Source organism: Tachyglossus aculeatus, chromosome X2, assembly GCF_015852505.1.
Source record: "Tachyglossus aculeatus isolate mTacAcu1 chromosome X2, mTacAcu1.pri, whole genome shotgun sequence".
NCBI lineage: Eukaryota > Metazoa > Chordata > Mammalia > Monotremata > Tachyglossidae > Tachyglossus > Tachyglossus aculeatus.
Window position 1 is genome coordinate 23,418,385 of NC_052100.1, and position 27,204 is coordinate 23,445,588.

A 27,204-nucleotide genomic window follows, 5' to 3' on the forward strand; every position below is an offset into this window, starting at 1 on the left:
AGCGACCTGATTAGCATGTATCTCCGCCGGCGCTTAGAACAGTGCCTGGCACATAGTAAGCGGTTAACAAATGCCATTAAAAAAAAAAAAAGGAAAAAAGCTCCTTTTCCCCCAAAACCTGGACGAGCTGAAGACCCAAGATCCCAGACACAGTTTGCAACAGAAATAGCCGGTCCAAAGCAGGCATTCATTGATTCAATCGTATTTACTGAGTGCTTACAATGCTCCAGCGCTTAGAACAATGCCTGGCACATAGTAAGTTCTTAACAAATACCATTATTATTATCGTCATCATTATTATAATTGTTTTGTTGTCTATCTCCCCCCTTCTAGACTGTGAGCCCGTTGTTTGGTAGGGATTGTCTCTGTTGTTGAATTGCACTTTCCAAGCGCTTAGTACGGTGCTCTGCACACAGTAAGCGCTCAAGAACTACGACTGAATGAATATTTTTTCAGCGCTTAGAACGGTGCTTGGCACATAGTAAGCCCTTAACAAGTACCATCATCATCATTATTGTTATTACAGCGGGCGAAGCACCGTACTAAGCGCTTGGGAGAGTACAATACGACAACGACCAGACCCACAACCCTTGCTCACAGCCTGGCGGGGGAGGGGGGAGACAGACACTAACAGACATACACGCATAAATTACAGAGCTAGACATAGTGCCGAGAGGTGGGCCCGGTGTTGGGTAGGGACTGTCTCTATATTTTGCCGAACTGTACTTTCCAAGCGCTCAGTACAGTGGTCTGCACACAGTAAGCGGTCAATAAATACGATTGAATGAGTGAATGAGGGAGGATGAATGAAGGGGGCGAACGGAGCAGAGATCTGGGGGGAAGGCGAGAGCGTCGGAGTCGCGGCCTGGTGTGTCCCTGTGGGCTCCCCGTAGCACATAATTTGTGTGGGCGGAGCCAGCGGAGCGGGCCGGGCCTTGCGGCGGTGGCGGCGGCAGGCTCGTAACCCGGACCCCGCTGCAGGGCTCCGGCCTCCAGTGCGCGGGCGACCACGCCGTCTGCCGCCATGAACTTCAGGGAGCTGGTGATGAGCCGAGTCGTGCCGGGACAGTTCGATGACGCCGACTCCTCCGACAGGTACTGCCGCTTCGGCCCCGGACAGGAAGCCTCATGGTCGGGGGATTTGTTAAGCCCTTACCACGTGCCCGGCACTGCACCGAGCGCCGGGGGACATGCCAGCTAATAGGGTCGGAGAGAGACTCTCCGTCCCCCCAGAGGGCTTTTACATCTTACATCCATTTTACGGGTGAAATGTGTCCCCCCTTTTAGACTGTGAGCCCACTGTTGGGTAGGGACTCTCTCTATGTGTTGCCAATTTACTTCCCAAGCGCTTAGTACAGTGCTCTGCACATAGTAAGCGCTCAATAAATATGATTGATGATGAGGGTGAGGGCACAGAGATGTGAAGTGACTCGTCCAGGGTCACACAGCAGACAAGGAGCGAAGCCGGGATCAGAACCTAGGTCCTCTGACTCCCAGGCCCCTGCCCTCTCCACTACGCCGCGCTGCCCCGGGGGTCCGCCTCCCGGGTGTCCGGCTCCCGGGTGCCCGACGTGGGACAACCCGATTTCCTTGTAGCTCCTCCAGCGCTTAGAACAGTGCTTGGCACATAGTAAGCGCTTAACAAATACCATCATTAGTATTATTGTGCTAGAGGCTAAGAGAGATAGGAAAGCACACATGTTGGCTGCGCAGTTCTATGCCCCCCTTCGCCTTTTTTTTAAGGTGGTACTTGTTAAACAAGTACTATGTGACTGGTACTGTACTACTAAGCGCCGGGATAATAACGATTGTGGTACTTGTTAAGCGTTTACTCTGTGCCAAGCACTGTTCTATGTACTGGGGTAGATACCAGATAATCTCGTTGTCCCACGTGGGGTTCACCGTCTTAATCCCCATTTTACAGATGAGGTAACTGAGGCACAGAGAAATTAAGTGGCTTTCCCAAGGTCACATACCAGACAAGTGGCAGAGCTGGGATTAGAACCCACATCCTCTGACTCCCAAGCCTGTGGCTTTTTCTGCAAGCTTCTCTAGGTACAAGCTAATCAGTGTTGCCGGTTTGTACTTCCCAAGCGCTTAGTACAGTACTCTGCATACAGTAAGCGCCCAATAAATTCGAATGAATGAATGAAGTTGGACACAGCCCAAACCCCACATGGGGCTCACGGTCTTAATCCCCAGTTTACAGATGAGGTAGTTTAGGCACAGAGAAGTGAAATGACTTGCTCATGGTCACACAGCAGACAAGTGGCAGAGCTGGGATTAGAACCCAGGTCCTTTTGATTTGCAGACCCGTGCTCTATCCACTAGGCCCAGTTGCTTCCTACTGTTGTAGTTACGTTATTGGATCAGTAAATGTTTTTTGCGAGCCTTTACTTTGTGCACTTAATCAGCACTCTCCCTCCCACTTTAACCCTCTGATCCCCTCCTACAACCCAGCCCTCACAGTCTGCGCCTCTAATGTCAACCTAGCATCTCTAATGCCATCTTACTCTGTAATGCCAACTACTCTTGTCTATCTCGCTGCTGTCCATTTGCTCATGACCTCCCTCTGGCCTGGAGCTACCTTCCCCTTCATAACTAATAGTCCACCATTCTCCCTGCCTCACCATTCAAAACCCTCCTAAAATCAGGCCTTCCTCACTTCCCCACCCTATTCGACCCTCTGTGTTGTCTATGCACTTGGGTCTGTATCCTTTAAGCACTTCGATATTCACCTGGCATCACTTTCGTATTTGCGGCGGTCCTTAATCCCTCGCAGCGCAGGCAAGTGGCAGATCTGGGATTAGAACCCAGGTCCTCCGACTCCCAGGCCTTTGTTCTTTCCACTAGTTCTTTTCTCATCTGATTAACTCTAAGGTTTAGGAATCAGGTCGGGCACAGTTTTTGTTTTGGGGGGATGAATGTGTTCCCTTTCACATTTGGAGGAAACGAAGGCACACCCATGAAATAAATTTAGGAGCTCTTCCTGGGTTCCACATGGCCATGAAGTCAGCCAGGCAATCAGAAGGTATGATTCAGTTAAGTGTGGTTTGTAAATGTAATAAAAATGACCATTTGTTGTTTTAAGTGAACCTACAGCAGCAGGAGGAACAACCGAGGAGGGAGACATAGGTGAAAACCAGGACTGGAATTTGAATGAGGGTGAGGGAGATGAAATCGATCATGGAGAAGATGATGACTTTGATGATGAAGACTGGGATTGGGATGATGCAGTTGGAAAACTCACCAAGGGCTGTGCTTCAACTGGAGGGAGTAACCCACAGGTATTTGATTCAATGATAATAATTGTGGTATTTTAATGTTTATGATGTGCCAAACATTGGGGTAAATACAATACAGTCAGGTCGGACACAGTCCCTGTCCCACATGGGGCTCACAGTCCAAGGGAGAGGGAGAAGAGGTGTAAAATCCCCATTTTAAAGGTGAAACTGAGGCAAAGAGATGTCAAGTGATGTGATTCGCCCAAGGTCACACAGCATGCTAATGATGAAGCTGGTATTAGAACCTAGGTCTCCTAGTTTAGACTCATAAATATCCCTGATTGATTGAAATTTTCCCTGGGGCTTATTTTTAAAATCATCTTTGAAGTTTCTATAAACTGTATGGAGGGAAAATGTGTACTGCTTAAGGTAGTAATAGAATGTTATCCATGGCTGATAGTTGAATGTGCAGGATTCCCTGGCGCTGTGTTGTCACATTCCTAATTATCTGGGTAATTCGGGCCCCCAAAATACTTGGTCTAAACTAGCTGGACACTTCCAGAGGAATTCCTTGGGAGCCTGAAACCCACCCCCTCTAGCCTGTAAGCGCGTTGTGGGCAGGAAATGTGTCTGTTTATTGTGTTCTCCCAAGTGCTTAGTACAGTGCTTGGCACACCATAAGTGCTCAATAAATGCAACTGACTCGCTCAAGTGAGTAAATGATTCAGTTCAAAGTTTGTTTGTAGACCTGAATGGTCTAAATAATTTGCTGAATTGTCTAGATAATTTGCTGGTAGTAGACCCAAACTAAGTCGTGTTTTTCTGTACTTCTGTTTCCATAGACCTTTTTTATTTTCTTCTAAAGATCTAGTTTTGGCCGTCAGGGTTTGACTCTATGCTGTTTCCCCCATTCCTTGGCGGTGCTCTTCTTAGCAACTCCAAATGTGCTCTTTAGGGATTCTGTAGCCAATGAAAATGCATTTTGCGTTATTTTACCATTAGAAAAAATTACCACTGCCAGCTCTCTGTTATTCATGAACTACAGGAGAGAAAGCCTAAGATAAATATAAGATTGATCAATTATCCCCAAACCTAATTTCAGCTGCTGGCTAAATTAAGCTCTGTACAAGAGCTGTTCGTAATTAGCAGTAGTAGCTTGACTTTTGAATCTTGCCTCGTCTTTCCACCTGCTCTGAAGTTGCAGGGGAAGTTCCAAGAGTTGGGCTGAGAATGAGAGAAGCACAGTTCATTACCTGGGTTATCCACAAATTGGACAAGGTCTGTTACAGAGCTCGGTACAAAGGAGCTAAGTAGGACCACTGATAGTTTTTTTAAACACTTACTGTATACAGACACTGTACTAAGCTCAGGGAAAGAATACCCAGGTGAGAATTGGACCTGGTGCCTAGCCCTCATAGGGCTCCCAATGGAAGACTCAGAGTGGGGAGAGGGGATGGGCGACAGATGCAGAAAGAGAGATGAAACGAAAATATGAGAACGACATAAAAGGCAAGAACGAATATCCCTCCACCATCCCTAAAAAACTAGTAGGGCCCTGAAGCTCACAGAGCGGAGTTTTGGGGACTTGGCAGCTCATAGCCCAACAGTCACAGCCATAGTGACAGCCACAGCAACCGCTGCTGTTCTCCATTTGGTGACGGCGGTGTGCTGCGGCTGCTTGTGTCCTTCCCGCCGCCGTGGTGTGAGGCAGGCCGGGATCGAGGTCCCGGGGTGCTGTGGGAGCCGGCTTGGGGTGCTGGGAACCCAACATGTCCCCAGTGCAGATATGCCTCGGTGAATTCTGCTGTATTGTACTCTCCCAAGCGCTTTGTACAGTGCTCTGCACATAGTAAGCACTCAGTAATTACCATTGATCGATTTGGGACGCAGCACAGCCATCTGGGGGCTGGAATGCAGAGGATACTTGTTGATGGCCAGGAGGAGTACTGTTGTATGTGGTGATGGAGATAGTCAACCTTTGAACAATAAGAACTGACTATCTGGGAGTTGCATTTTAGACTTAACAAACAAATCCTATCTTTCAGGCAAATCGGCAGACTTCCAGTTACAATTCAGCCAAAATGTCCACTCCAGCTGATAAGGCCTTGAGGAAATTTGAGAACAGAATCAATCTCGGTAAGTGTTTATGCTTTTACAATGTGAGATAGTTAAGGGACACTGACAAATTAAAGTAATTCTGATTTCAGCAAAGCCAGAAAGTCAGCTGGGGCGAGAAATAAGATATTTACTGCTCTGCTGTTTCAAAGTTGTATTGTTTTTAGGAAGAGTAGTCATATGATCCCCTCTCAGGATCGCTCCTGGAGAGTTTCCAGTACTCTACCAGTCTTAGCTACGGGAGGGAGAGTCAAGCAGAGGCATACCCATTCCATTTCTAGCTTGGGCGGTGGCTAGTGAGTGGAAGACAATCTGCTACAGTCAAAACTCACCTATGCTGGGCAACAGCAGCATTGGAGAGAGTCGAGGATAGAGATTCGGGTTTACCGCGCAGAAGGAGGTGATGGGAAACCACTTCCGTATTTTTACCAAGAAAACTCTATGAATACACTACTTGAATGATTGCAGATGGAAGTGGGGTGTTCTGGGAGAGATGTGTCCACGGAGTCGCTATGGGTCGGAGATGACTTGACAGCATAAGGCAAGACAAGAGACAGAAGTTAGAGATCTGTAAAGCGTTGGAAGTTGGAGAAGTTTTTTGCTTAGTGTGGTCAAGGTGGAATGTAAAATTCAGATGAGAAGTCCTGTTATTTTCCATTCTTCCATACTTTCTTTTTTTCCGCCATAGTTGAATTTAACTCCAGATTTGGGTTTCTAAGCAACTTACACACTCAACAGAATGTTATCCTGAGGTCAAAACTCGTCCTGTAGATTGCAAGCTCATTGTGGGCAGGGAATGTCTCTGTTATATTGTTTTATTATACTCTCTCATGCACTTAATATAGTGCTTTGCACAAAGTAAGCACTCAGTAAATACAGTTTGATTAATTAGTCTTTCTCAATATGCAATATAAGCCTTGAAAGAAGCTGAAGTTAGTAACCGTGTTATGAACAGGGAACGTGTCTGCTGATTCTGTTGTATTCTCCCAAGTGCTTAGTACAGTGCTCTGTAAATAGTAAGTGCTTAAGTATGATTGATTAATTAGTATTGAATCTCTAGGAGTGTAGTGAGTTTGGTTCTTGTACCTCTGCCTGTAGAGTAGACCCTAGCCCTCAACTTGCAGCTACAGTTGTGAAAGGTAGAACTCTGCAGTGTCTTCAAAGTAATTACAGTCTGGTGCTTAGTCTTCTTTATTTATGTTTTTAGACAAGTTAAACCTTGCAGACTCAGTCATCAACAAAGTCACGGAAAAGTCGAGACAAAAGGAGGCAGATATGTAAGTAACTTTTCAGTTCTGTTCTTGCAAAAGGGACAAATGTGAACAGCTGACGGGGCCAGGAGAAACACATAGATGATGTAGAGAACTCAATTAGAAAAGGTCACACATGCCCAAGTGGGGAGGAGGGTACAGAGTCCTTGTCTCATTGGGGTTCAACCATCTATTTAACCCCCATTTGATTGCTGAGGAAATTGAGGCCCAGAAAAGTTAAATGATTTGGCCAGTCACACAGCAGGCCAGTGGTGAAACTAGGATTTGAACCCAGGTATTCTGATTCTCAGTCCTGTGCTCCTTCCACTAAACACTACAGAGGAGAGTATAAAACTTGAGGAAGCAGCCAACCTGGTCAAATAAATTAATTTTTCTTTTTCAAGCGTGTCAAACCACCTAGGAGCTTTAATACAATCTACCTAGAGTTGGTATGGATTTTCTTTTTCTTTTTTTTTTTTTGTATTTGGGAGATCTCCTCAATGAGGAGTCAGGAAAGTATAGTTTTTTTTACCATATTGATAGGTTGACACAGAGCTTGTTTGGATTTGTGACCTTTGGGCATTTAGTATTTGCTCACCGTCAACCCCACAGTACATAATAATATCTGTAAATCATGATTATATTTATATTAATGTGCCTCCCCTTCTAGACTGTAAGCCCAGTATGGGCAGGGGACGTGTCTGCCAACACTGTACTGTACTCTCCCAAGTGCTTAGTACAGGGCTCTGCACTCAGTAAGGGCTCAATAAGTACCACTGACTTAAGGGTCACACTCAAAGGTTAGTTATCAATGTGGAACAGGGCTCTACCCTGGGACCAGTTCTATCGGTAGTACAGTGCTTTGCGCACAGTGAGTGCTCGGTAAATACGACTGATTAAATGAATGAATCAGTATCCGTATTGATGGCTTGAACAGGAGAGTTAAGAGCTCCTCACCAAATTTGCAGGGGCTGCTACATTGGGCAGGTGGTTGAAAAGTTTTTGGGTTTTTTTAATGGTATTTAAGCACTTACTATTTTTGTCAAACACTGTTCTAAGCACTAAGTTAAGTTGGACACAGTGCCTGTCCCACATGAGGTTCACAATTTAGGAGGGAGAACACTAGAACTGAGACACAGAGATGTTAAGGGCCTTGGCCAAGGTCACCCAACGAGCAATTGTCAGCGCTGGGATTAGAACCCAGGTCCTCTGACTCCCTGGCCCGTGTTTTTTCCACTAGGCCATGCTGCTATAGGATGGAAGACAAGGAAAGAAGTCAGAGACCATGGCAAAGTAGTCCTCCAAAAGCCAGGCTGAATCAATCAATGGTATTTACTTTTTGCAGAGCTCTCTGTTAAGGGCTTGAAAGAATATAAAACGGTTGGTAGACCCGATGTAGGTCTTCAAGGAGCTAACAATCTAGTGGTGGAGACAGACAAGAAAATAAATTACGGATAGGGGAAGAACAGTTCAAGGATATGTAGAAAGGGGCTCTGGAGGTCAGGGGTGGGATGAATAGCAAAGCGTTTGTTGGGATATGAATGCAGATGCATAGGCAATGCAGAAGGGAAAAAAGGGTGTTCAAGCTGAGGCGTTAGTCAAGGAAAGCTTCCTGGAGGAGATAGGACTGTAGGAGGGCTTTGAAGATGGGAAGCATGGAGGTCTGTCAGATATTCATTCATTCAATCGTATTTATTGAGCGCTTAACTGTGTGCAGAGCACTGTACTAAGCACTTGCGAAGTACAAGTTGGCAACATATAGAGATGGCCCCTACCCAGCAGTGGGCTCACAGTCTAGAAGGGGGAAGATATGAAGGAGGAGAGTGTGTGCAAGTGGCCAACAGAGAGGGATGATGAGGTCGAGGCACGGTAAGTACCTTGGTTTTAGAGGAGTCAAGTGTGTGGGCTGGGTTGTGGGAAATGACTCAGCGTAAGGCAGGAGGGAGAGAGCTGAGCGAATACTCTAAAACTGGTGGTGAGGAGTTTCTGCTTGACGTGGAGAAGGATGGACAAATATCGGAGGCTTCTGAGGAGTGGGGCGACGTACGCAGAGCAATTAAAAAAAAAAAGATCCAGGCACCAGAGTGAAGTATAAACTGGAGAGAGAAAAGCTGGAGGCAGGGTCGACAGTGAGAAGGGATTCATCCGTAACACTTAACTCCTTATAAGAGAAATAGAAAAATCAGGTTCTCATTTTCTCTTCCTTATATCTTAAATTCTTTCCCTCTTAGACTCTTGGCTCTTTTTAGTTTTTGTCCTTGAACAGTTGGACACTAGATATTGGGGAAAGATCAAAGGATTTTCTCTTGGGTGGAGAGGGGAAAACCTTTGGAAAGCGAGAGGACCACAAGATTAGCCAACAGGAAAACTTCATCCTTCCTGACCCCAGTGGATGAAAACTAAGAAAGTACTGGGTAAAGAGGACAAAGGTGTTTTGAAACAGTGAATTACTGACTGGGGTAGGCGGGGGTTGGGTGATACACTGCAAAGGAGGTTCACGTTGTTTGATTTTTCTCTTTATCAGGTACCGAGTCAAAGATAAGGCAGACCGAGCAACTGTAGAACAGGTATTCCTTAAAAACTTGTTGCCTCCTAGTATTGAAATTAACATGCCTCCTGCTTTTTCTCCTAATGTTTCAGTTTGTGCTCCATTCTCTCAACCCCCCTCCCCCAACCCACCCTCTCCCCCACCCCCAACCACCATAGTGTCCTAACAAAAAAAGACACTGTTTTTACCTTTCGACTGTGGTGTCCGACATGATTAATCCAAGAAGTTTCTTTGGAAGTACAACTTTCAGTGACAGAATGAAGTAGCCTAAGTTGGAAATGTACCCTGGTATTTTCCTCTGTTCTTCTCCTCCTGTCCACTTAAATCCCTCTCTAGTAAACCCATCCTTCAGAAGCGTACCCTCAGGCAGCAGCTGCCGCAGGGGTTGCTTCGGCTGCCTTCCATTCTGTGTAGTCCCATCATAGGGAATGGCAGTCACAGCTCTGTTTGTCTTTTAGGCCAATGGAATGGCTCCTTGTGTGTGTCTGGGCTTTTCATGGGACCAGAGCCCTAACATTCAGCCACCAGTGGCCAAACCCAGCTATGTGGAACCAGAGAGATCAGTTGACCGCAACAGCAGCGGAGCTGGGCAAAGGCCTGATTATTTTTAGAGCTTCACATTCCAGGATCATCTGGGACAGGGTGCTGAAAGTGTTGGCTTCTATTGCTTAAGGGAATACGTCTACCAACTCTATTATAGTGGACTCTCCCAAGCACTTAGTACAGCGCTCTACACACAGTAAGTGCTCAATAAATGTCATTGATCAAAGGGGACTTTTGGACTCTTTCTATCATGTTGAACCTGTGGATGCTAGCATTTTGGGAGACCCTACACCTCCTCATTTAGGGCCCCCCCTCCCCTCCCCACACAGACATACACACAAAGACAAATGCCCTGATTGAAAAAAACATAACCACCCCAGGACAATCAATCCATCATATTTATTGAGCACTTACTTTGTGCAGAGCACTGTACTAAGTGCTTGGGGACTTAGCCCCCTCTACCCTATTCCCCCTCTAATCCCGGAGGCCGCACACTTTTCCTCCTAGTAGCTTAAATTGTGAGACACACACCCCCCGTTTGTTCTCTTCCAGCGCTTAGTACAGTGGTCTGCACACAGAAGATGTTTAGTAAATACTATTAGTACTGCTAAAATGAATGCAGACAGGGCAGCGATGAGGGCCATTTCAGTATAGTAGGGCAGAATTCCAGTTAAGCTTTCCACTTGATTAAAAGGCAGCAATGTTCATTAAGAATTAGTCTCACGAAATATTCTGACTCATATCTTTTTATTCCCTCTGAGGTACTGGATCCAAGAACTCGAATGATTCTGTTCAAGATGTTGACTAGAGGTGTCATCTCAGAAATAAATGGCTGCATCAGCACAGGAAAAGAGGTGAGTTTTTCTAGAGTCGGCTGATTATCTCCATGTTTTATTTCTTTCCAATGTATCCGTATGGTATTTGATAAACACTTCCTATGTGTCAAGCCCTGGGCTAAGTACTGGGGTAGATATGGGATAATCAGTTTGGACACAGTGTAAAAGGGAGGGAGAAGAGGTATTTAATCCCCATTTTGCAAAGGAGGAACCTGAGGTCCAGAGAAATGAAGCGACTCATCCGAGGTTACGCTCTAACGAGAAATCATTTTGCACTCGTCTTCCCACTCCCCCAAAACCTCCATCTCTGCCTCAAGCAGAAACTCCTCACCATTGGATCCAAGCACTGTCAGCTCTCTCCCCCTTACTTATCTTCACTCCTCTCTCACGACAGCGCAGCCCACACATTTTCCTCTTTTAACTCCAACCTACTCACTCTACCTCCATCTTTTCTCTTTTGTCATCAACCCTTTGCTTGCATCCTCCCATCTTGCATGCAGTTGACTCTCTATCCCCTAAGCACTTAGGTACTCACCACATAGCCATGTACTTTCTTGCTTCCCTTACAAGCAAAATCCCGTACAATTAAAATAAATTACATATATTTTAATGTCCATCTTCACTAGATTGTAAACTCCTGGAGGGCAGAGTTCATGTGTACTTACTCTATTATGCTCTCTCAGGTGGTCAGTAAATACACCCATGATTGATTGCTTGAACTAGGCATTCTTAAAAATTTTTCAAGGACAGTGAATTCAAAGAAAACTAGGGAAGGCAGCATGGCTTAGTGGAAGGAGCACACCTGGGTTCAAATCCTAGTTTCACCACTTGCCTGCTGTGTGACTGGCCCAATCATTTAACTTTTCTGGGCCTCAATTTCCTCAGTAATCAAATGGGGGTTAAATAGATGGTTGAATCCCAATGAGACAAGGACTCTGTCTGATCTGATAACCGTATATCTGCCCTAGAATTAAGCACAGAGTAAACATTTAATAAAGACCATAATTAAAGAAAAATTAGATTGAAAATACTTATTCTTTTCTTTGCCTAAATACCAAGTGATTCTGATTTTGCTTTGCTTTTCAACAGGCTAATGTATACCATGCTAGTACTACAACTGGAGAAAGCAGAGCAATCAAAATTTATAAGACTTCAATTTTAATGTTTAAAGATCGGGATAAGTATGTGAGTGGGGAATTCAGGTAAGTCCAAAGTTTGTTTGCTATTTTCACTTCAGTGTACATAGTCAAAATGAAAGCAGGGTTGGAATATTAATGTCTATTTTATTTGGATGTATTTGTTTTTAAGGTTTCGTCACGGCTATTGTAAAGGAAACCCCAGAAAAATGGTGAGAACCTGGGCTGAAAAGGAGATGAGGAATTTAATAAGGTAATGCGCTAGGCGAGTGTATTTGTAAATATTGTATCTGCATCCATGCAGTCTTAGAATTCTTGAGTCTCTTGTGTATTATCAAGAATTATGAGTAAGCTACCTTTTTGGTTTTTTTTTCACCCTGGCTGGAAACTCCCAGGTTTTGTCATCAATCTGGGGTGAACATGAAGGGGAGCCCTGGGAAGGCCATGGTGGGGGACCATGTTTACCAATACCTGACCAATCCAAGACATAGTTGAAAAATAAAATATTGTCCTTCAAGTGGAATTTAAATGATGCTCCAGGTACCATTAGTACTTATTGCCTCCATTCTAAACTCCTACCAACCTATTTTAATATATTTTATTTATTTTTAGACTGGATTTGCCTTGTAATTCCCAATTAAGTACCTTTGTGACTATCATAATGTTACAGATTGAACACAGCAAAGATCCCTTGCCCAGAACCTGTTATGCTAAGAAGTCATGTTCTTGTCATGGGTTTCATTGGTAAAGAAAACATGTAAGTATGCTCAGAAAAGCAGTGATTGTGTGTATTTTTAATTTGTAGGTTCAAACAAAGCTCATTTTAAAGTCTGTTGCATTTGCCAGACATGTAATAATACTTTAAACCTCAACAGCCCCTTTCCTTTAAAACATTTCCAGAATCCACCCCTTCCTCTTTAGGGTCTTGATATAGGCCAACTTGACTATTACATTAGCCTCCTTACTGACTTCTCCCCTCGTCAGTTCATCTGTTTCCCGGATCATTTTTCTAAAAAATCCTTCTGCACACATCTCCCCACTTGTTGTCCATTCCTCTCTGCACCAAATATAAATTCCCCCAGTTTTAAGGCCCTCAGTCGGCTTTCTCCACCTTACTTGTTCTCACTCTTCTTTGCTACATCCCACCTCTCTAGCTTTGCTTCTTGCTGCCAACCTCTTGCTCACATCCTTCATATCTGACAGACCACCATGCTCCCCCTCTTCAAAGCGTTTCTGAAAACACATCTGATTAATCTCTCATCTCAGTGCCCTATTTCTCCACTACTACTAAGCACCCTCTCTCTCTCCCTCATACCAGACCTCATGCATACCTGTCTTTATGCTCTTGTTCCTCTGCCTGCAAGTTAAGTTCCTCGGGGGCAGAGATCATTGTATTGGTCAAGCACTTAGAGTATAATTCAGTAATCATTTTCAATGTGAAAGGCAGTGCCTTCCTGACAAGCATCTATCTGTAAGAGTATTAGGTCAGGCACGTTAGAGGTCGTTTTGATAGCTGAGGATAGAAAGTCTTGATGTGTGTGACTTGTTGAGTCACTCCTTGCTTTCCACCCAGGCCTGCTCCACTCTTGAAAAATGTCCAGCTATCAGAATCCAAAGCTCGGGAGTTATACTTGCTGGTTATTCAGTACATGAGAAGAATGTACCAGGATGCCAGGCTTGTCCATGCCGATCTCAGTGAATTTAACATGCTGTAAGTATGGTTTCTCTCCACCACAGCAATGCCAGGCTCTACCTTCGGTGTTACCAGCATAACCTCAGCTGTCCCAAAGTTGAAGGATAACTTTGCCACAGTAACTTATTGAGTTTTATACAGGTCTTCTCAAGAGTGGTCTCCCAGGCCAGAATTTCATCCTGGCTTATGAACTCTCCCACCGTTACCTTCCCCTTTCATCCCCAAAGCGTGACTTAGCCACTATCCACTCTGTAGCCATGTGGCTTCTGAGCCCCGGGCCTAAAACAACATGGCTGCCAGGAGTAGCCAGTGAAGATTACCTTCTGTTGGTTGGCATCTGCAGGAGGAGGGGGAGGAGGAATGGGAAGCAAGGGTCAGAGGGTGCACTCTTCCACAGGTGGGAGCAATCAGGGGTCCTGATTTGGTGGGAGGAAGATGCAAAGGGAGAAAAATATTGGCCAGAGAGAGAGAGAGAGAGAGAGAGAGTGAGTGTCTGTATGCCTTCAGGCCCACAAATGGATAAAAATGTGCTTCCCAAGAGAAGTGTTAATTCCTGTGTTCACATCTCGCTTTTGAAGAATTTTGTGTTGAAAGAAAACTGACCAGTAATTTCACTTGCCTCTATTCCTTCTCCTCAAACTTGCCTTTGGCCTGTGATGCACAAGGTACCATAATGGAGAGGTCTACATCATTGATGTGTCCCAGTCGGTGGAACACGACCATCCACATGCCTTGGAGTTCTTGAGGAAAGACTGTACAAACGTCAATGGTAAGTGGCCATCCACATGTAAGTTCATTTGTTCAGGTGATCCATCTGGGTGAAACATGGCTCTCTGTACAAGGGGAAAAAATTCAGTGGGGAGAATTATGTACCTTTCATTGAGTGCTTTGCGTAAGCAGAGTACTGCACTACATGTGTGCAAGAGTACAGTAGAGTTAGAAGATGTTATCTTTGTCCTCAAGGGGCATATAGTCTAGATGGGGGAACTTGCCTGCAAGGGGCAAAGCTTTATCTGAAAAGGATGTCAAATCCACCTGGAAAGAGGACTTATCTGACTTAATCCCCAGATCATCTAGAGCAGCCAGTTACGAAGGTTTTTGACTTCAGGTTTGCACTCCAGAAGGGAGACAGACTCCTACTGTTAGAAATTAGACTGATTTATTGTAGACAGACTTAGGACATAATTGGCTCTTGATAATTGCCTCATAGGAACAGTGTTATAAGTGGGTTATAACCTATTCGGAGTGCCTCATTCCTTTCTCTCTCACTGATGACCTCTTGCTCACTCCTTCCCCCCCTCACATCCAGCTGACCACTGCTCGCCCTGTCTTCAAAGCCCTTTTGAAATAACATCTCTAGAAGGGCTTTCCTGATAAATCTTTCATTTCCCCTCCCTATTACCCAGCTCTACTGCCACATCACATTCCTGTGCCACCCCAACCCCCTGTAACACTTAGGCACATATCTTAAAGCTCTGTTGCTTCCCCTAACATGTAACTTATTTTAATATGTCTGCCCTCTACCCCACTCCAGATTTTAAGTTCCATGAGGACAAGCATTGTGTCTGCTAACTATATTGTGCTCTCCCAAGCACTCAGTATGAAGAAAATGCTCAGTAAATACCAGTGATTGATTGTTTACTTCATCTGAAGTAAAATGGTTTTGCAAATTCTCTCTGGTGACTCTGCCTGACAGCAAGCAACTCCTCATGCTCTTCAAACTTTCCTCCTCTTTCCTCCTCCCATCACGACTTTTAAAATTCCCTCCCCATTTCCCTATGTCTCCTGCATACTCCCCCTCCAATCAAGTACTGTACTTATTGTAGACAGTAAACAGGGCTAGCATCATAAAGTTGAAACAGTATCATTACACATGTTTTTTGTTCTAATTTGAAACATTCAAAGTTCAGAGGGCCTGTAGTTGTATTTTAAATAACTGTCCTTTTGACTCTGTTGATCTCTTTTCTTCTCTGGGCACAATTTCTCTTCCCTGGACTACTTCTCTCATTTTTTTGCCATCATTTTGTCATGTTTTTCTCACCATTTTTCCTTCCCCCTTCTCACCCTTCAAAGGTTGAGGCAACTGCCATGCTACTGAATCAGGGAGAGGAAGAGAGAGATAAGACCACTTAGTGGAGATAGTCACTCAACAAGATATGAGGGATCCAAAGGCAGGGCAAATAAATCAGCCAAAAGTGGCCATAGTTTCGCAGACAGACTCGCTAACGTCAAGTGTCGTGCAACAGATTGAGTTGAAACGTATAGTTTATGACTCCGAAGGCCCGGAACAACTGTTGGTTTTGGGTTGGAGGTTTGTTTTGTCCCATCATTCAATCAGTGGTACTTATTGAGTGCTTAACCATGTGCAGAAGCACTGTATCAAGCACTAGGGGGAGTACAGTACAACAGAATTAACAAACATGTTCCCTGACCTTAATGAGGTTACAATGTAGAGTCCCATGTAAATTTGGGTCAAAAAAGAATATTTCTTCCTGGAAAACTTCCAGATGCGACTTGCCCTTCCTGGACTCGGTCATTGTTAAATTTTAAAGTCATTGAAAATAAATTGAATCGATTTGTGTCTGTTTTCTCCTGAAGATGTTTTGAATTTTTTGTCCTTCTGTCTGGCAGATTTTTTTCTGAAACATGATGTTGCTGTGATGACTGTGCGAGAGCTCTTTGAGTTTGTTACTGACCCCTCTATTACGGAGGACAACTTGGATGCTTACCTTTCTAAGGCAAGTCCTGGAATGTATCTGTAAAGGACACAAAGTAGCAAGAAGAATGATACCATAGTCATAAATTTATATAGTGCCTCTCTTTTAAAAGAATCAGTCAATTATTGTATATTTGAACATCTGTGATAAGCAAAACTTTACCTAGTCTTTGGGCGAGTATAGTAGAGTTGAGCTGAGTATAGTAGAATTGAGGGATGCTTTCCTTGAGTTTACAAAAGGGGGAAACTGACAGACAAACCATTCACAGATATGGAAGGAGAAAAAAGCACCTACCCAGCTGTGGATGACAGCAGTCTGGAAAGTTAAGTAGAGAAATAAATAAATGTTAGGTGAATACAAGTCCAGAATATGCTGAGGTGTTTTGAGAAGATGAATAAACATAAGTGCTAAGAGTGGTTTTTGGATGGAAGCAACCTGGGAGGTGGAGCTTAATTGAGGGGATTGCGTGGAGGAGGTGCATTTTCAGGAAGACTTTGAACAATAATAATAATAATTGTGGTATTTATGCCCTTACTATATGCCAAGCACTGTCCTAAGTACTGGTGGTGGATACAAGTAATGAATCCCACATGGGACTCACAGTCTAGGAGGCAGCTGGGTTTCCTACCCCTATCTTAGTCCCTTGGTGATGTCAGTGGATTAGGAAATCGAGGTGTAGGGTAAGGAGAGACTGGAAGATTGGTTGGCCCAAGTTGAGTTGAGTTTGTGGCAGGCTGATTGTGAAGTCTGTCATAGAGAGATATTCAGTATCATCATCCTCAGTGGTATTTATTGAGTGCTTACTATGTTCAGAGCACTGACCTAAGTGCTTGGGAGAGTACAGTGCAGCAGAGTTGGACCACCAGTTGTCATTAACCTAGGAGAGTAAAATGTTTCCATCATTTTAGCTGGTTTCAGGAGAAATGGGGAAAAGTGACGCGTAGAGAAAATAAGTCTAGATTAACAAGCTGAATTATCCAGAGTTTGGGTCCAAAAGCAATCATTCTGACTTTCATTTTGCTTAGGCGATGGAAGTAGCAGCCCATAGAACAGAGGAAGAGCGATCCAGCCAAGATTATGTGGATGAAGAAGTAAGAAATGTTCCTTTCTCTTACTTATCTCAACTCTAGAACAAATTACTGATTGTGTTGCCTAAGATGGGAAATTTGTTTGCAGGTAAAGAGGTGCCTGAATATTTGGATGTTATCATTTGGCAAATTAGAAACTAGTTGTATCCTTGTCTTTTTTGTCATGTCGGTAATAAGATCATTCAAAATGTGCATTTCATCGGTGCTAGTTTTTATGTAGACCAACCCTCTATAATTGATGGAAAATCCATAACATGTCCTGGCTATAGTCATTCTTAAAGGTGAAGTATTACCCAGATAGGAATGGAGCTGCACAGGTTTAAGTGTATGGTGGAGACGGGGAAATAAGGTACTAGAAGGAATGATAAAATGGACCGATCCTGAGACAAATGAGAACTCATTTGGTTTTCAGTATGTCCATTATGCATGACAGATGCTGCCAGCAGTAACTGTGTCGACAAAATCAAAAGTATCAGATCTGAACTCCCCCAAATCTTCCCCTCACAATCCCAATTCCCTCCCAGTCCCTCGGACTCTTTTTGCCCTTCTTGGCTGTAGCTCAAGAAGAGATCTCCCACCTGTTTGCAGAATCTACCCCACTCCACCTGTCTCCAGCCCCATCCCTTCTCACCCTCTAAAAACATCTGTGCCCATTCTTCTCCCCTCCTTGACTGCCACCTTCAACTGCTCCGTATCTGCTGCCTCCTTCTCTTCTGCCTTCAGACACACTTATGTCTCCTTTAACAAATTTCTTGGAACTCCACTGCACCATTTAGCTCTCCCCTAGCTCTCTCTTCCCATTCCTATTCAGACTTCTCAAGTGGATTATAAACACTCACTCCCTCCACTTGTTCTCCAACTCCCTCCTTAATGCCCACAATCTAATTTCTGCCCCTTGTACTCCACTAAGACAGCCCTCTCCAAGGTCACCAGTGACCTCATTCTCACCAAATCTAATGGACTCCAGTCCATCCTAATCCTCCTTGACCTCTTGGCGGCATTTGACACTGGACCATTCCCTTATAGAAACATTCACTAACCCTTTTTTTTAACATAGTTCTCTCTCCAGTCCATCCTAATCCTCCTTGACCTCTTGGCGGCATTTGACACTGGACCATTCCCTTATAGAAACATTCACTAACCCTTTTTTTTAACATAGTTCTCTCCAAGATCTTCTCTTATCTCTCTAGCCAGTTCTAAGTCCCTTTCCCTGGCTATACTTCTATTTCCCACTCCCTCTCGTCCATTCTGGATAATCAGATGGGGCTGTATTGGGGATTAGGTTTGAAATAGCACTGAAAATCTGACTTCTGGCTTTGTTTTGTCGTTGTGGTTAGGTGTTTAAGAGAGCTTACATTCCTAGAACTTTGAATGAAGTTAAAAATTATGAGAGGGATGTGGACATAATGATGAAGTTGAAGGAAGAAGACATGGCCTTGAATGTGCAACAGGACAATGTAAGTTGCCTGAACTATGTTAAGATCATGGAACAGGGCAGTACTTGTGATTAATTTTGTCTTCCTTTCCTACCCACTGATTTTAGTATAAGTCAAGAAGTAAAGGTTCTGTATGTTCTGCCTTCCACACCAAGTTCAGTTTCTTCCACAGTAAATGTTTTTTAATGATGGGGAGGATGGTAACCTTCTAGTTTTTCATAAAGCCACAGTCCAAGTCATTGTTTGAGGCAGGTTTGGAAGCAGTGTGCCCTAGTGGAAAGGGCACGGGCCTGGTAGTCAAAGGATCTGTGTTCTAATCCCAGCTCCGCCACTTGTGTGCTGTGTGACCTTGGGTAAGTCCCTTAACTTCTTTGTGCCTGTTACCTCATATGTAAAATTGGGGGTTAAGATTGAGAGCCTCACATGGAACATGGATTGTGTCCAATCTGATTACCTTGTATCTATCCCAACAGTTGATACAGTGCCTGGCACACAGTAAATGCTTAACAAATGCCATTTAAAAAAAAAAGAAAAGAGACTCTTGCTCAGTTGGGTTCATTTCTGTGGTGATGTTTAGCTATTTGTAATTGGTATTGGTCATTGGTATGGAGAAGCTTCCCTTTGAGGAAGAACTGAAAAGATGAGGAATCCTCCATATGGAAAAATGCAGGCTGGAAGAAGACATGGAAGTTTCAAAATCCTAAAGGGTGTGACATGGGAAAATACAATTGTTCACCAATTAATAATAACAATAATAATAATATTTGTGGTATTCATTTAAGTGCTTACTAGATGTCAAGCACTGTACTAAGCTCTGGGGATCAAGAACCATTACATGGAGTGAGTCAAGAGTCCTGTGCACCTGTTCTACACCTGTTAAACTTTTTGAACAAATTATAAAAGCGACATTTGAAACTTTAAGATGGTCTCACTGACTTATAACAATACCCCTCAACTAACGGGGTCTCAAGTGAAAACCAGAAATGAATTGTATGTATATACAGAGACTGCTAAGTACTAACAGGTAAAGTTGGTGTCCAGGGAGTCCCCCTGAAGAATGAAAAGTCATGGATCCATCAGTCAATCAGTAGTATTTATTGAGCACTTACTCTGTGCCAAAGCACTGTACTAAGCACTTGGGAGAGTACAAACCCACAGAATTAGCTGACATGCTCATTGCCCGTAATGTTAGGATGGTTCATCTCTAACTTTGTGGTTCGGTGCCAAATAGGGCAACTATCTCGCTGCCCCCTGCTCTCACTTTTTTATCAACAGAATATGATCAAATCAGTGACTTCAGGGCTTCTTAAAACACTTGAGTGTGAATTGTGGAGTGCTAATGTCTTTGAGGATTGTATTCACATTTTCCTAGCAATAAATATTTTTCCGTTTTCTTTCATACTAGATTCTGTATCAAACTGTGACTGGATTGAAGAAAGATTTGTCAGGTGTTCAGAAGGTGAGGGGTTGTCATGTGGTTTGGGGGGGTTTTGTATCTACATATGATGTGGATTTAAGCACTTACTAATTGGTTCAGTGGTTTGTAAAGGTTTTCCTTAAAATGTTACTGCAGTCGCCCCCAGCTTCCTGGAAAATATCTAGTAGTCACTCATCTGTGAGATTTAGAGGGGAGGAATTTATTATTTCTAGTCCTTATTCAGCCACTATCTTATATGATTATAGGTAAGACACTTACCCTCTGACCCATTGTCCTCCATTTCCACACCTTTGAAGTAAGGTTAGTTATCCTGACTGAATTTACTGGTCAGTTTCTTCAGCAGATTTCAAACAACTTGCCTTCTGTGTTGGAAAACAAAGATGTTTCCAGATGATTTATAAGTAGAATTTTTTTTAATGGTGTGTAGCCTCAGACCAGTACACATAAATTCACTGCATCTATGTATCAGTAAGTGGTATTCATTGAGTGCTAACTGTTTGCAGAGCACTGTACTAAGTGCTTGGGAGAGGACAGTTCAGTAGAGTTGCTGCTTACCATCTAGACGCATCCACTGTTATCTGCATACCCATATGGTTGCAGAGGTGTAGGAGTCAGCCTGTTGGAGTTCAACAGCCAAATGTGAATTTTCAGAGATAAACCTGTGTACATTTCCCTGAAGTTGAGCCCTTGATTGGTTTTGCTGTTTCACGGGATGGGGAAGGAGTCCTTCCAGCTTTTTTGGCAATTCTGATTTCCTCTCAACCATTCATTAGAGATGCTCTGGGAATCAGGACATCTTTTCCCTCTGAAAATTAACCAGGTCATTATTTTTCTGTTAAGAGTGTGGCTTTCTTGAAGGGAGGATTGGTTGGGGCGATCCCAGGATTCTGGGATTATGAGCCGTTTGTAGCTGGCATTTTACAGGAAGTGGGTTTTGAAATTTATAAGCACTCCTGATTTGTGCTGTGGTGGAGAAACATCCATACGCAACTTTTGGAGGCCCAAACATATTTTTTGTGAAAGAGTTCTTATGACTCTGCTTAAGCTGTTTGAGAAAAGAGCTACAATTCTGCAAACGTAATTTTTAAAATTTTCCTTCCTTTTTTTGATGTAATAGTAGAGTCTTTAGAAATGTGGCAAAATCAGCCATGCTGTTACTGACATGCCCACACTTCTGGATTTCCAAGAGCAGCTGAGTTAGGTCTCTGAGGATCTGTCTGTTGCCCCTTTCTTATGTTCCTGGAAGTGCAGCTGGGGTCAGTAGTCCCCTGTCCCTATTTTTGGTGGAGAAGCTTGTTGGAGAAGCCCAAGCCTGGGCTCCTTGTTGCCCATAGAAGGGCCTCCCTTCCCACTTAACCCTGGCCCAGGGACTTCCTCCCAAGCCTGCCATTCTGGAGGAGACTTGGTTAAGCTGGCTGCTCCATTGCGTTTCCAGATCTAGCCAAGCCCTCCTGCTTCTCTCTTCCCTTTCTTTGGCCTGGTCAGCAGCAGACCATCCTTTCTGAGCCAAGAAATCAGGAGGAAAAAACGGGTTATTTTAATGCACCAAGAAGGATCGTGTGAAGTATTTGAGACCAAAGATCCAAGAATGCGGCTTAAAATAGAAAAGGATGCCAATGTTTTGTGGGAGAGTAGAAATACCGAACCATCTGAGGAGAAAAGATGGGTGGAGGACAGGGCAAAGGAGTTTATGTGCATGCAAGGAAAGTGTATGTGGTATTTCAAAGATATGTAGATGTAAATTTGGTTTTTTGGATTACTCTTCTGGTGCTGATTTAGTAATACTTGAATGAAGAAGAGTCTTCTGAGCCCCAGTGAGCCCCACAGAGTTGGCGGGGTAGAGATTTTTCCAAATTCACTGAACTTTCAGAGCGGGAATAATTGCCAAAATGCCAATGAGTGGAATCCAGACTAAACTCCAGTCTGTGGTGTTGTCAAGGTCCCTGCACTCCTAGAAAAGCCAGGGAAGGAAGAGGTGGATTCTCATTCAGAAGATGACGACAGCTCCGATTCCTCTGATTCAGACTTCGAAAAACTTGGAGATCAACCCCATCTTAGGAATCACTCTACCAACCCTGAAATGGACAAAAAGGTCAGGATAGAATTCTTAATCCCCTCTTCAAAGCTCAGTAGCAGCTGCTCGGATTAATCTGATGGTTCCAACAAGATAAGCAATTCAACAAATTGAATATTCCAAATTCCCCCAATCTTGCTTCCTGCATTTTCTTCCCTAAAAGTTGGTTCGATCATAGTTATATTTATTTTATGCTATGATGTTCAAAAGCTTCCATTAAGGTTTCATGGCTGGGCTGGAGAAACTTGCGTAGCCACTTTTTGTAACTTCCGTTAACTTTAAATTGTCTCTGCCAGATAAATGGCAAATAATTTTGTGGCAGTGACTGACCATTTCCTGTTTCTAACTCTGTTTCCTTTCTCATCACTTTGAATGTGAACAGACACTGGAAAGATAAAAACAACCCCACCCCCAAACCACTCACCACCTATGCAGGCTCACAGACAAATGCACATGGGACCCAGACCCTGATGTGATTGTGTGTGTATCTGATATAGGATCAATGATGTCGTCATCTTCAGTCATGTATTTATTGAGTCTACAGAGCATATCAATAAAGTAGAAGTGATCCTCATCCCCAAGGGGGCTTACAGTCTAATGCGGGAGATGGAAAGACACACATTATTTACAAATAATAGGAACAGAAGAACGAACAACACTCCAATTGGCATGTAGCACTTAAATACCGCAGTTGTCATTATTACTATTATTATTATGGTTTTTGTTAAGCACTTACTGTGTGCCAAGCGCTATACCAAGTCCTGGGGTAGATACAAGATAATCAGGTCCCGTGGTATAATTAGGAGAGGGAACAGGTATTGAATCCCCATTTTGCAGATAAGGGAACTGAGGCACAGAGAAGTGAATTGTCCAAGGACACACGGCAGACAAGTGGTGGAGCAGGGATTAGAACCCAGGTCCTCTGACCCCAAGCTCATGTTTTTTCCACTAGGCCATGCTGCTTCTTTCATTATTACCTCATTAGCCCTGACTTTTCACCTCTTCTGCAATCTCACTTCTCCCATCTGCAGGAAATGTGGAGATGTTCAAGCTCCATAGGTCCAAAATTAAACTCCTCCATCTCCCTCCCTCAGTCTTCTACACCTCAACTTCCCCACCCCAGTTGAGAGCACCACCATGTCTGAAGCCCACAGCCTGGGCATTTTTCTTGCTTCCTTTTTTTCATCTTCAATATTCAGTCTGTGTCCATATCCTGACGGTTTTTCCTCCACATTTCCAGGATCCTCCCAAAATGAAAAAATGAAAAACTCGCTTTGTTTTTCCTGTTTTATTTTGCTGATGTGGAAGCTGGGGTAATGACTGTAAAACTTTTTTTTTTTTTTTTAATCTCAGGGGTCCATTTTAAAATCAGGTTTGATTGCTTTTTCCAGGAAAGAAAGAAGATGGTCAAAGAAGCCCAAAGAGAAAAGAGGAAAAATAAAACCCCCAAGCATGTGAAAAAACGCAAAGAGAAGATAGCCAAAATGAAGAAAGGCAAATAGAATCCACTGATGCATGCTAGGGTTTTTTAATTAAACTGATATTTATGTACAGTACTCACTAACTGCAATATTAATATTTTTGGGGAAAGTATTGTATTAAATGAATATGTCCCTGTGAAGACTGATGCCTTTTTTTGTAATCATTCATTCAATCATGTATATTGAACACTTACTGTGCGCAAAGCACTGTACTAAACACTTGGGAAAGTACAACATAACAGTAAGCAGATAGGCTCCCTTCCCATGGTGAGCTGGATTCAGCTCTGGCCATAGGCATTGGCTTTTGGTATTGACAGGGAATGCATTTAAAAGAAAATTGGTGCTACTCCCTCAAAATTTAAGCAGTAAGCAGTACACTAATCCTGACCACTGTCCTAGCAATTATTTTAGTCTCCTCTAGAGGGGGGTATCCTCTTTGTTTTTATCATTATTGATGGAAGGGTATTAACAGGCTCAAGGCCAAAGTGAAAGTTTACAGAGCTGGAGTGTTGTCCAACTTTCTCTAGGACTGTGAGACACAGATCTCTCACAGGCACCATATCTACTCCTTGACCAGTTCAACCAGTGTCATCTACAGGAAATACGAACAACAAGACAGGATCATGTACTCCAGAATGTATTTAGCCCCCTTGCATCGAAGCTACTCTGACCTTAGCACGGCTATGCTGGTTGGAATAAAAATAATAATAATAATTATGGAACTTGTAAGCATTTACTATGTGTCAAGCACTGTTTTAAGCACTGAGGTAGATTCAAGTTAATCAGGTTGGACACAGTCCCTGTTCTACCTGGGGCTTACACTCCTAATCCCCATTTTACAGATGAAATAACTGAGAGGCCCAGTGAAGTGATGACTTGCCCAAGGTCACACAGCAGATGGGGCACAACTGGGATTAGAGCTCAGATCCTTCTAAACCATGCTGCGGAGAATCCGCAACAGCAGGATACTCAAACCGCTGCTGTCTGGAGGCTTGAAATTGGGACACTGAAAGTAAGGAAGGCAGAAGAAATGTTTTATGGACAGGGTGAAACAGCCTCAGACAAAGCTGCATTCCAGCTGAAAACATCCAGTTGCTGAGAACAGACCAGTGTGACACACGACCATCAAGAAAGGAGTGGCTCTCTGAGCAAAAGCTTTATAAGGACAGGGAGAGGAGGCAAAAGAGAACGCACTGCCCAGCCTGGCAAAGATCAAATGAGACAATACAATAAGGGACAGCCTTTCTGGGTACACTATGTGCCTGGATCTATGTACACTATGTGTACATAGTGGTACACTATGTGCCTGGATATATATGTATATATGTTTGTACATATTTATTACTCTATTTTATTTGTACATATCTATTCTATTTATTTTATTTTGCTGGTATGTTTGGTTTTGTTCTCTGTCTCCCCCTTTTAAACTGTGAGCCCACTGTTGGGTAGGGACTGTCTCTATATTTGCCAATTTGTACTTTCCAAGTGCTTAGTACAGTGCTCTGCACATAGTAAGCACTCAATAAATATGATTGATGATGATGATGGATCAGTAGGTTCTGCATTTTTAGTCAAATATGCACTCATAGGAGAACTTCACTGATGGTAATTTATTATTTCTATTATTATTTTTAGGGAAGCACCATGGCTTAGTGAATAGAGCATGGGCCTGGGAGTCAGAAGGACCTGGGTTCTAATCCTGGCTCCTACACATGTGTGCTGTGTGACCTTGAATAATAATAATAAATAATAATGATAGTATTAAGCGCTTACTACGTGCCAAGCACTGCTGTAAGCTCAGGGGTAGATACGAGGTAATCAGGCTGTCCCACATGTGGCTCAATCACCATTTTACAGATGAGGTAACTGAGGCACAGAGAAGTGAAGTGACTTCCCCAAAATCACACAGCTGACAAGTGGCGGAGCGGGAATTAGAACCCACATCCTCTGACTCCCAGGCTCTATTCAGTAAGCTGCTGCTTCTTGATTTCTTCTTGGAATATGGGTAACTATGTCAGTAGAAAGGAGTGGAGTACTCAAGCTGAGAACTAGTCTCCAGGGTTCCTAGTCTATTCTGTGCTTTCACTGAGGACTGCATCTCAACTCTCCCAGTCAGATTATTGCTTGTCCTGCTTTTAAACATCCCCAGGAAGGGCAATGGGTGGTAGTGTGCTTCATACAATGAGGAAAGTTTCCTTTGAATTTAAATCTCTCCCTGCTTCCATTTTCATTTGTTTTCTACTTTGGAAAAATACTAATCTGTTTCTCAGCATCTTGTATAATGTCTTTTCCCAACCTTGAAAATGTACCCACTACCCTTTCCCTTCAAACTTCTTTTCTGTAGACATTATCATTATTACTCTTCAATCAATCAATCAATGGTATTTTTTGAGTGATTACTGTGTGCAGAGCACTCTAAGTGCTTGAGAAAATGCAATAGATTATAGATTATCCCTGCCCACAAGGAGCAGTGAGGCCTCATGAGAAGAGCCCAGGTCTGGGAGTCAGAGGATCTAGGTTCTAATCCTGGCTCTGCCACTTGTCATCTGTGAAATGCAGCAGATTGTACTGCACGACAGGGATCAGTAAAATATTTTCACCAGGAAACATATCTCTGAATTCTGGCAAGTAATTTATTCTTTGTCCTCTCACATGCATTTGATTTCCTTGAAGTCCTGTAGAAGAGTCCTTTGCAGAGTCAAATGTGAATTCACCTAGGAGACATCATTTTGGTCTTACAAGTCTACTATCATTCCAGAGGAATGGAAAAGCAATCAAAGAAATATAATCATACAATCAATCAATGATATTTGAGTGCCTACTATGTGCAGAGCACTGTACTAAGTGATTGTGAGAGTAGAATACAAAATAATTAGTCAACACATTCCCTGCCCATAATGACTTTACAGTCTAGAGGGGGAGAAAGACATTAATATATTAAATTATATAATTTAAAGATATATAAACTGCTGTACTTCAAAGGCAAAGATTACAAATTCAAGTGCAGTTGATCTTTTACTTAAACACTAACACTGAGATAAAACTTTGTCCCACATTGAAAAAACCTCACATTTAAAAGAAAAATGGAATAATGGTCTCTTGTCTGGATAGTTTTCTAAAAGTGTTTTATACTTCTGTGATTGTATTTTGTTTTTATTGAATCAATAGTATTTATTGAGCTCTTACTCTTTGCAGGGTACTGTACTAAGCATTTGGGAGAGTATAGTACAATCCCTGCCCTCAAGGAGCTTACAATCTAGCAGGGCAGGCAGATAACTAAAATAACATGTAGGGAGAGCAATAGTTTAAGCATATATACTTTATAAATGCTCTGAAAGGGGAATTTGGAAGCTCATTCATTTCCAGTGAAGAGGCAGTTGTTATGAAAATTTGATTGGTTAAGCCAGGAATATATCAGTTAACAGGTTGCAAAGTAAGATATCGGTGCCCTAGGGCTGCAGTAATGTGAGTTACTGGTTCCAATTTCAATTTCAACAATACTCATGCATTTTTAAATGGCATTTGTTAAGCATTTACTATGTGCTGGGCACTGTACTAAGCACTGCGATACATACAAGGTCATCTGGTTGGACACAGTCCATGTCCCATATGGGACAGTCAATCC

The 27,204-nt window shown here is 43.1% G+C and overlaps 1 protein-coding gene and 1 non-coding gene across 2 annotated transcripts; both read left to right on the plus strand.

The window, feature by feature from the left end:
* Positions 1–970: 970 nt before the first annotated feature.
* Positions 971–23,713, plus strand: RIOK1 (RIO kinase 1). Its single transcript, XM_038771595.1, has 17 exons — positions 971–1,095; positions 3,092–3,287; positions 5,270–5,360; positions 6,547–6,616; positions 9,114–9,156; positions 10,442–10,534; positions 11,606–11,718; positions 11,825–11,905; positions 12,323–12,409; positions 13,226–13,363; positions 14,011–14,114; positions 15,977–16,083; positions 17,088–17,153; positions 18,488–18,607; positions 19,992–20,045; positions 21,964–22,116; positions 23,490–23,713. Exons 1-17 carry the CDS (start codon positions 1,025–1,027, stop codon positions 23,598–23,600), a joined length of 1,698 nt encoding a protein of 565 aa, XP_038627523.1. The 5' UTR covers positions 971–1,024; the 3' UTR covers positions 23,601–23,713.
* Positions 5,525–5,662, plus strand: LOC119949732. Its single transcript, XR_005457272.1, has one exon. It is a non-coding gene; the product is annotated as a small nucleolar RNA SNORA7 (small nucleolar RNA).
* Positions 23,714–27,204: the final 3,491 nt, after the last annotated feature.

Bases quoted from the DNA above. Each gene is read 5' to 3' on its own strand.
- RIOK1 (XM_038771595.1), top strand. From the start codon at position 1,025: ATGAACTTCAGGGAGCTGGTGATGAGCCGAGTCGTGCCGGGACAGTTC. The intron at 14,115-15,976 runs GTAAGTGGCCAT...TCTGTCTGGCAG, and splicing joins AGACTGTACAAACGTCAATG to ATTTTTTTCTGAAACATGAT. The intron at 20,046-21,963 runs GTGAGGGGTTGT...GGTGTTGTCAAG, and splicing joins ATTTGTCAGGTGTTCAGAAG to GTCCCTGCACTCCTAGAAAA.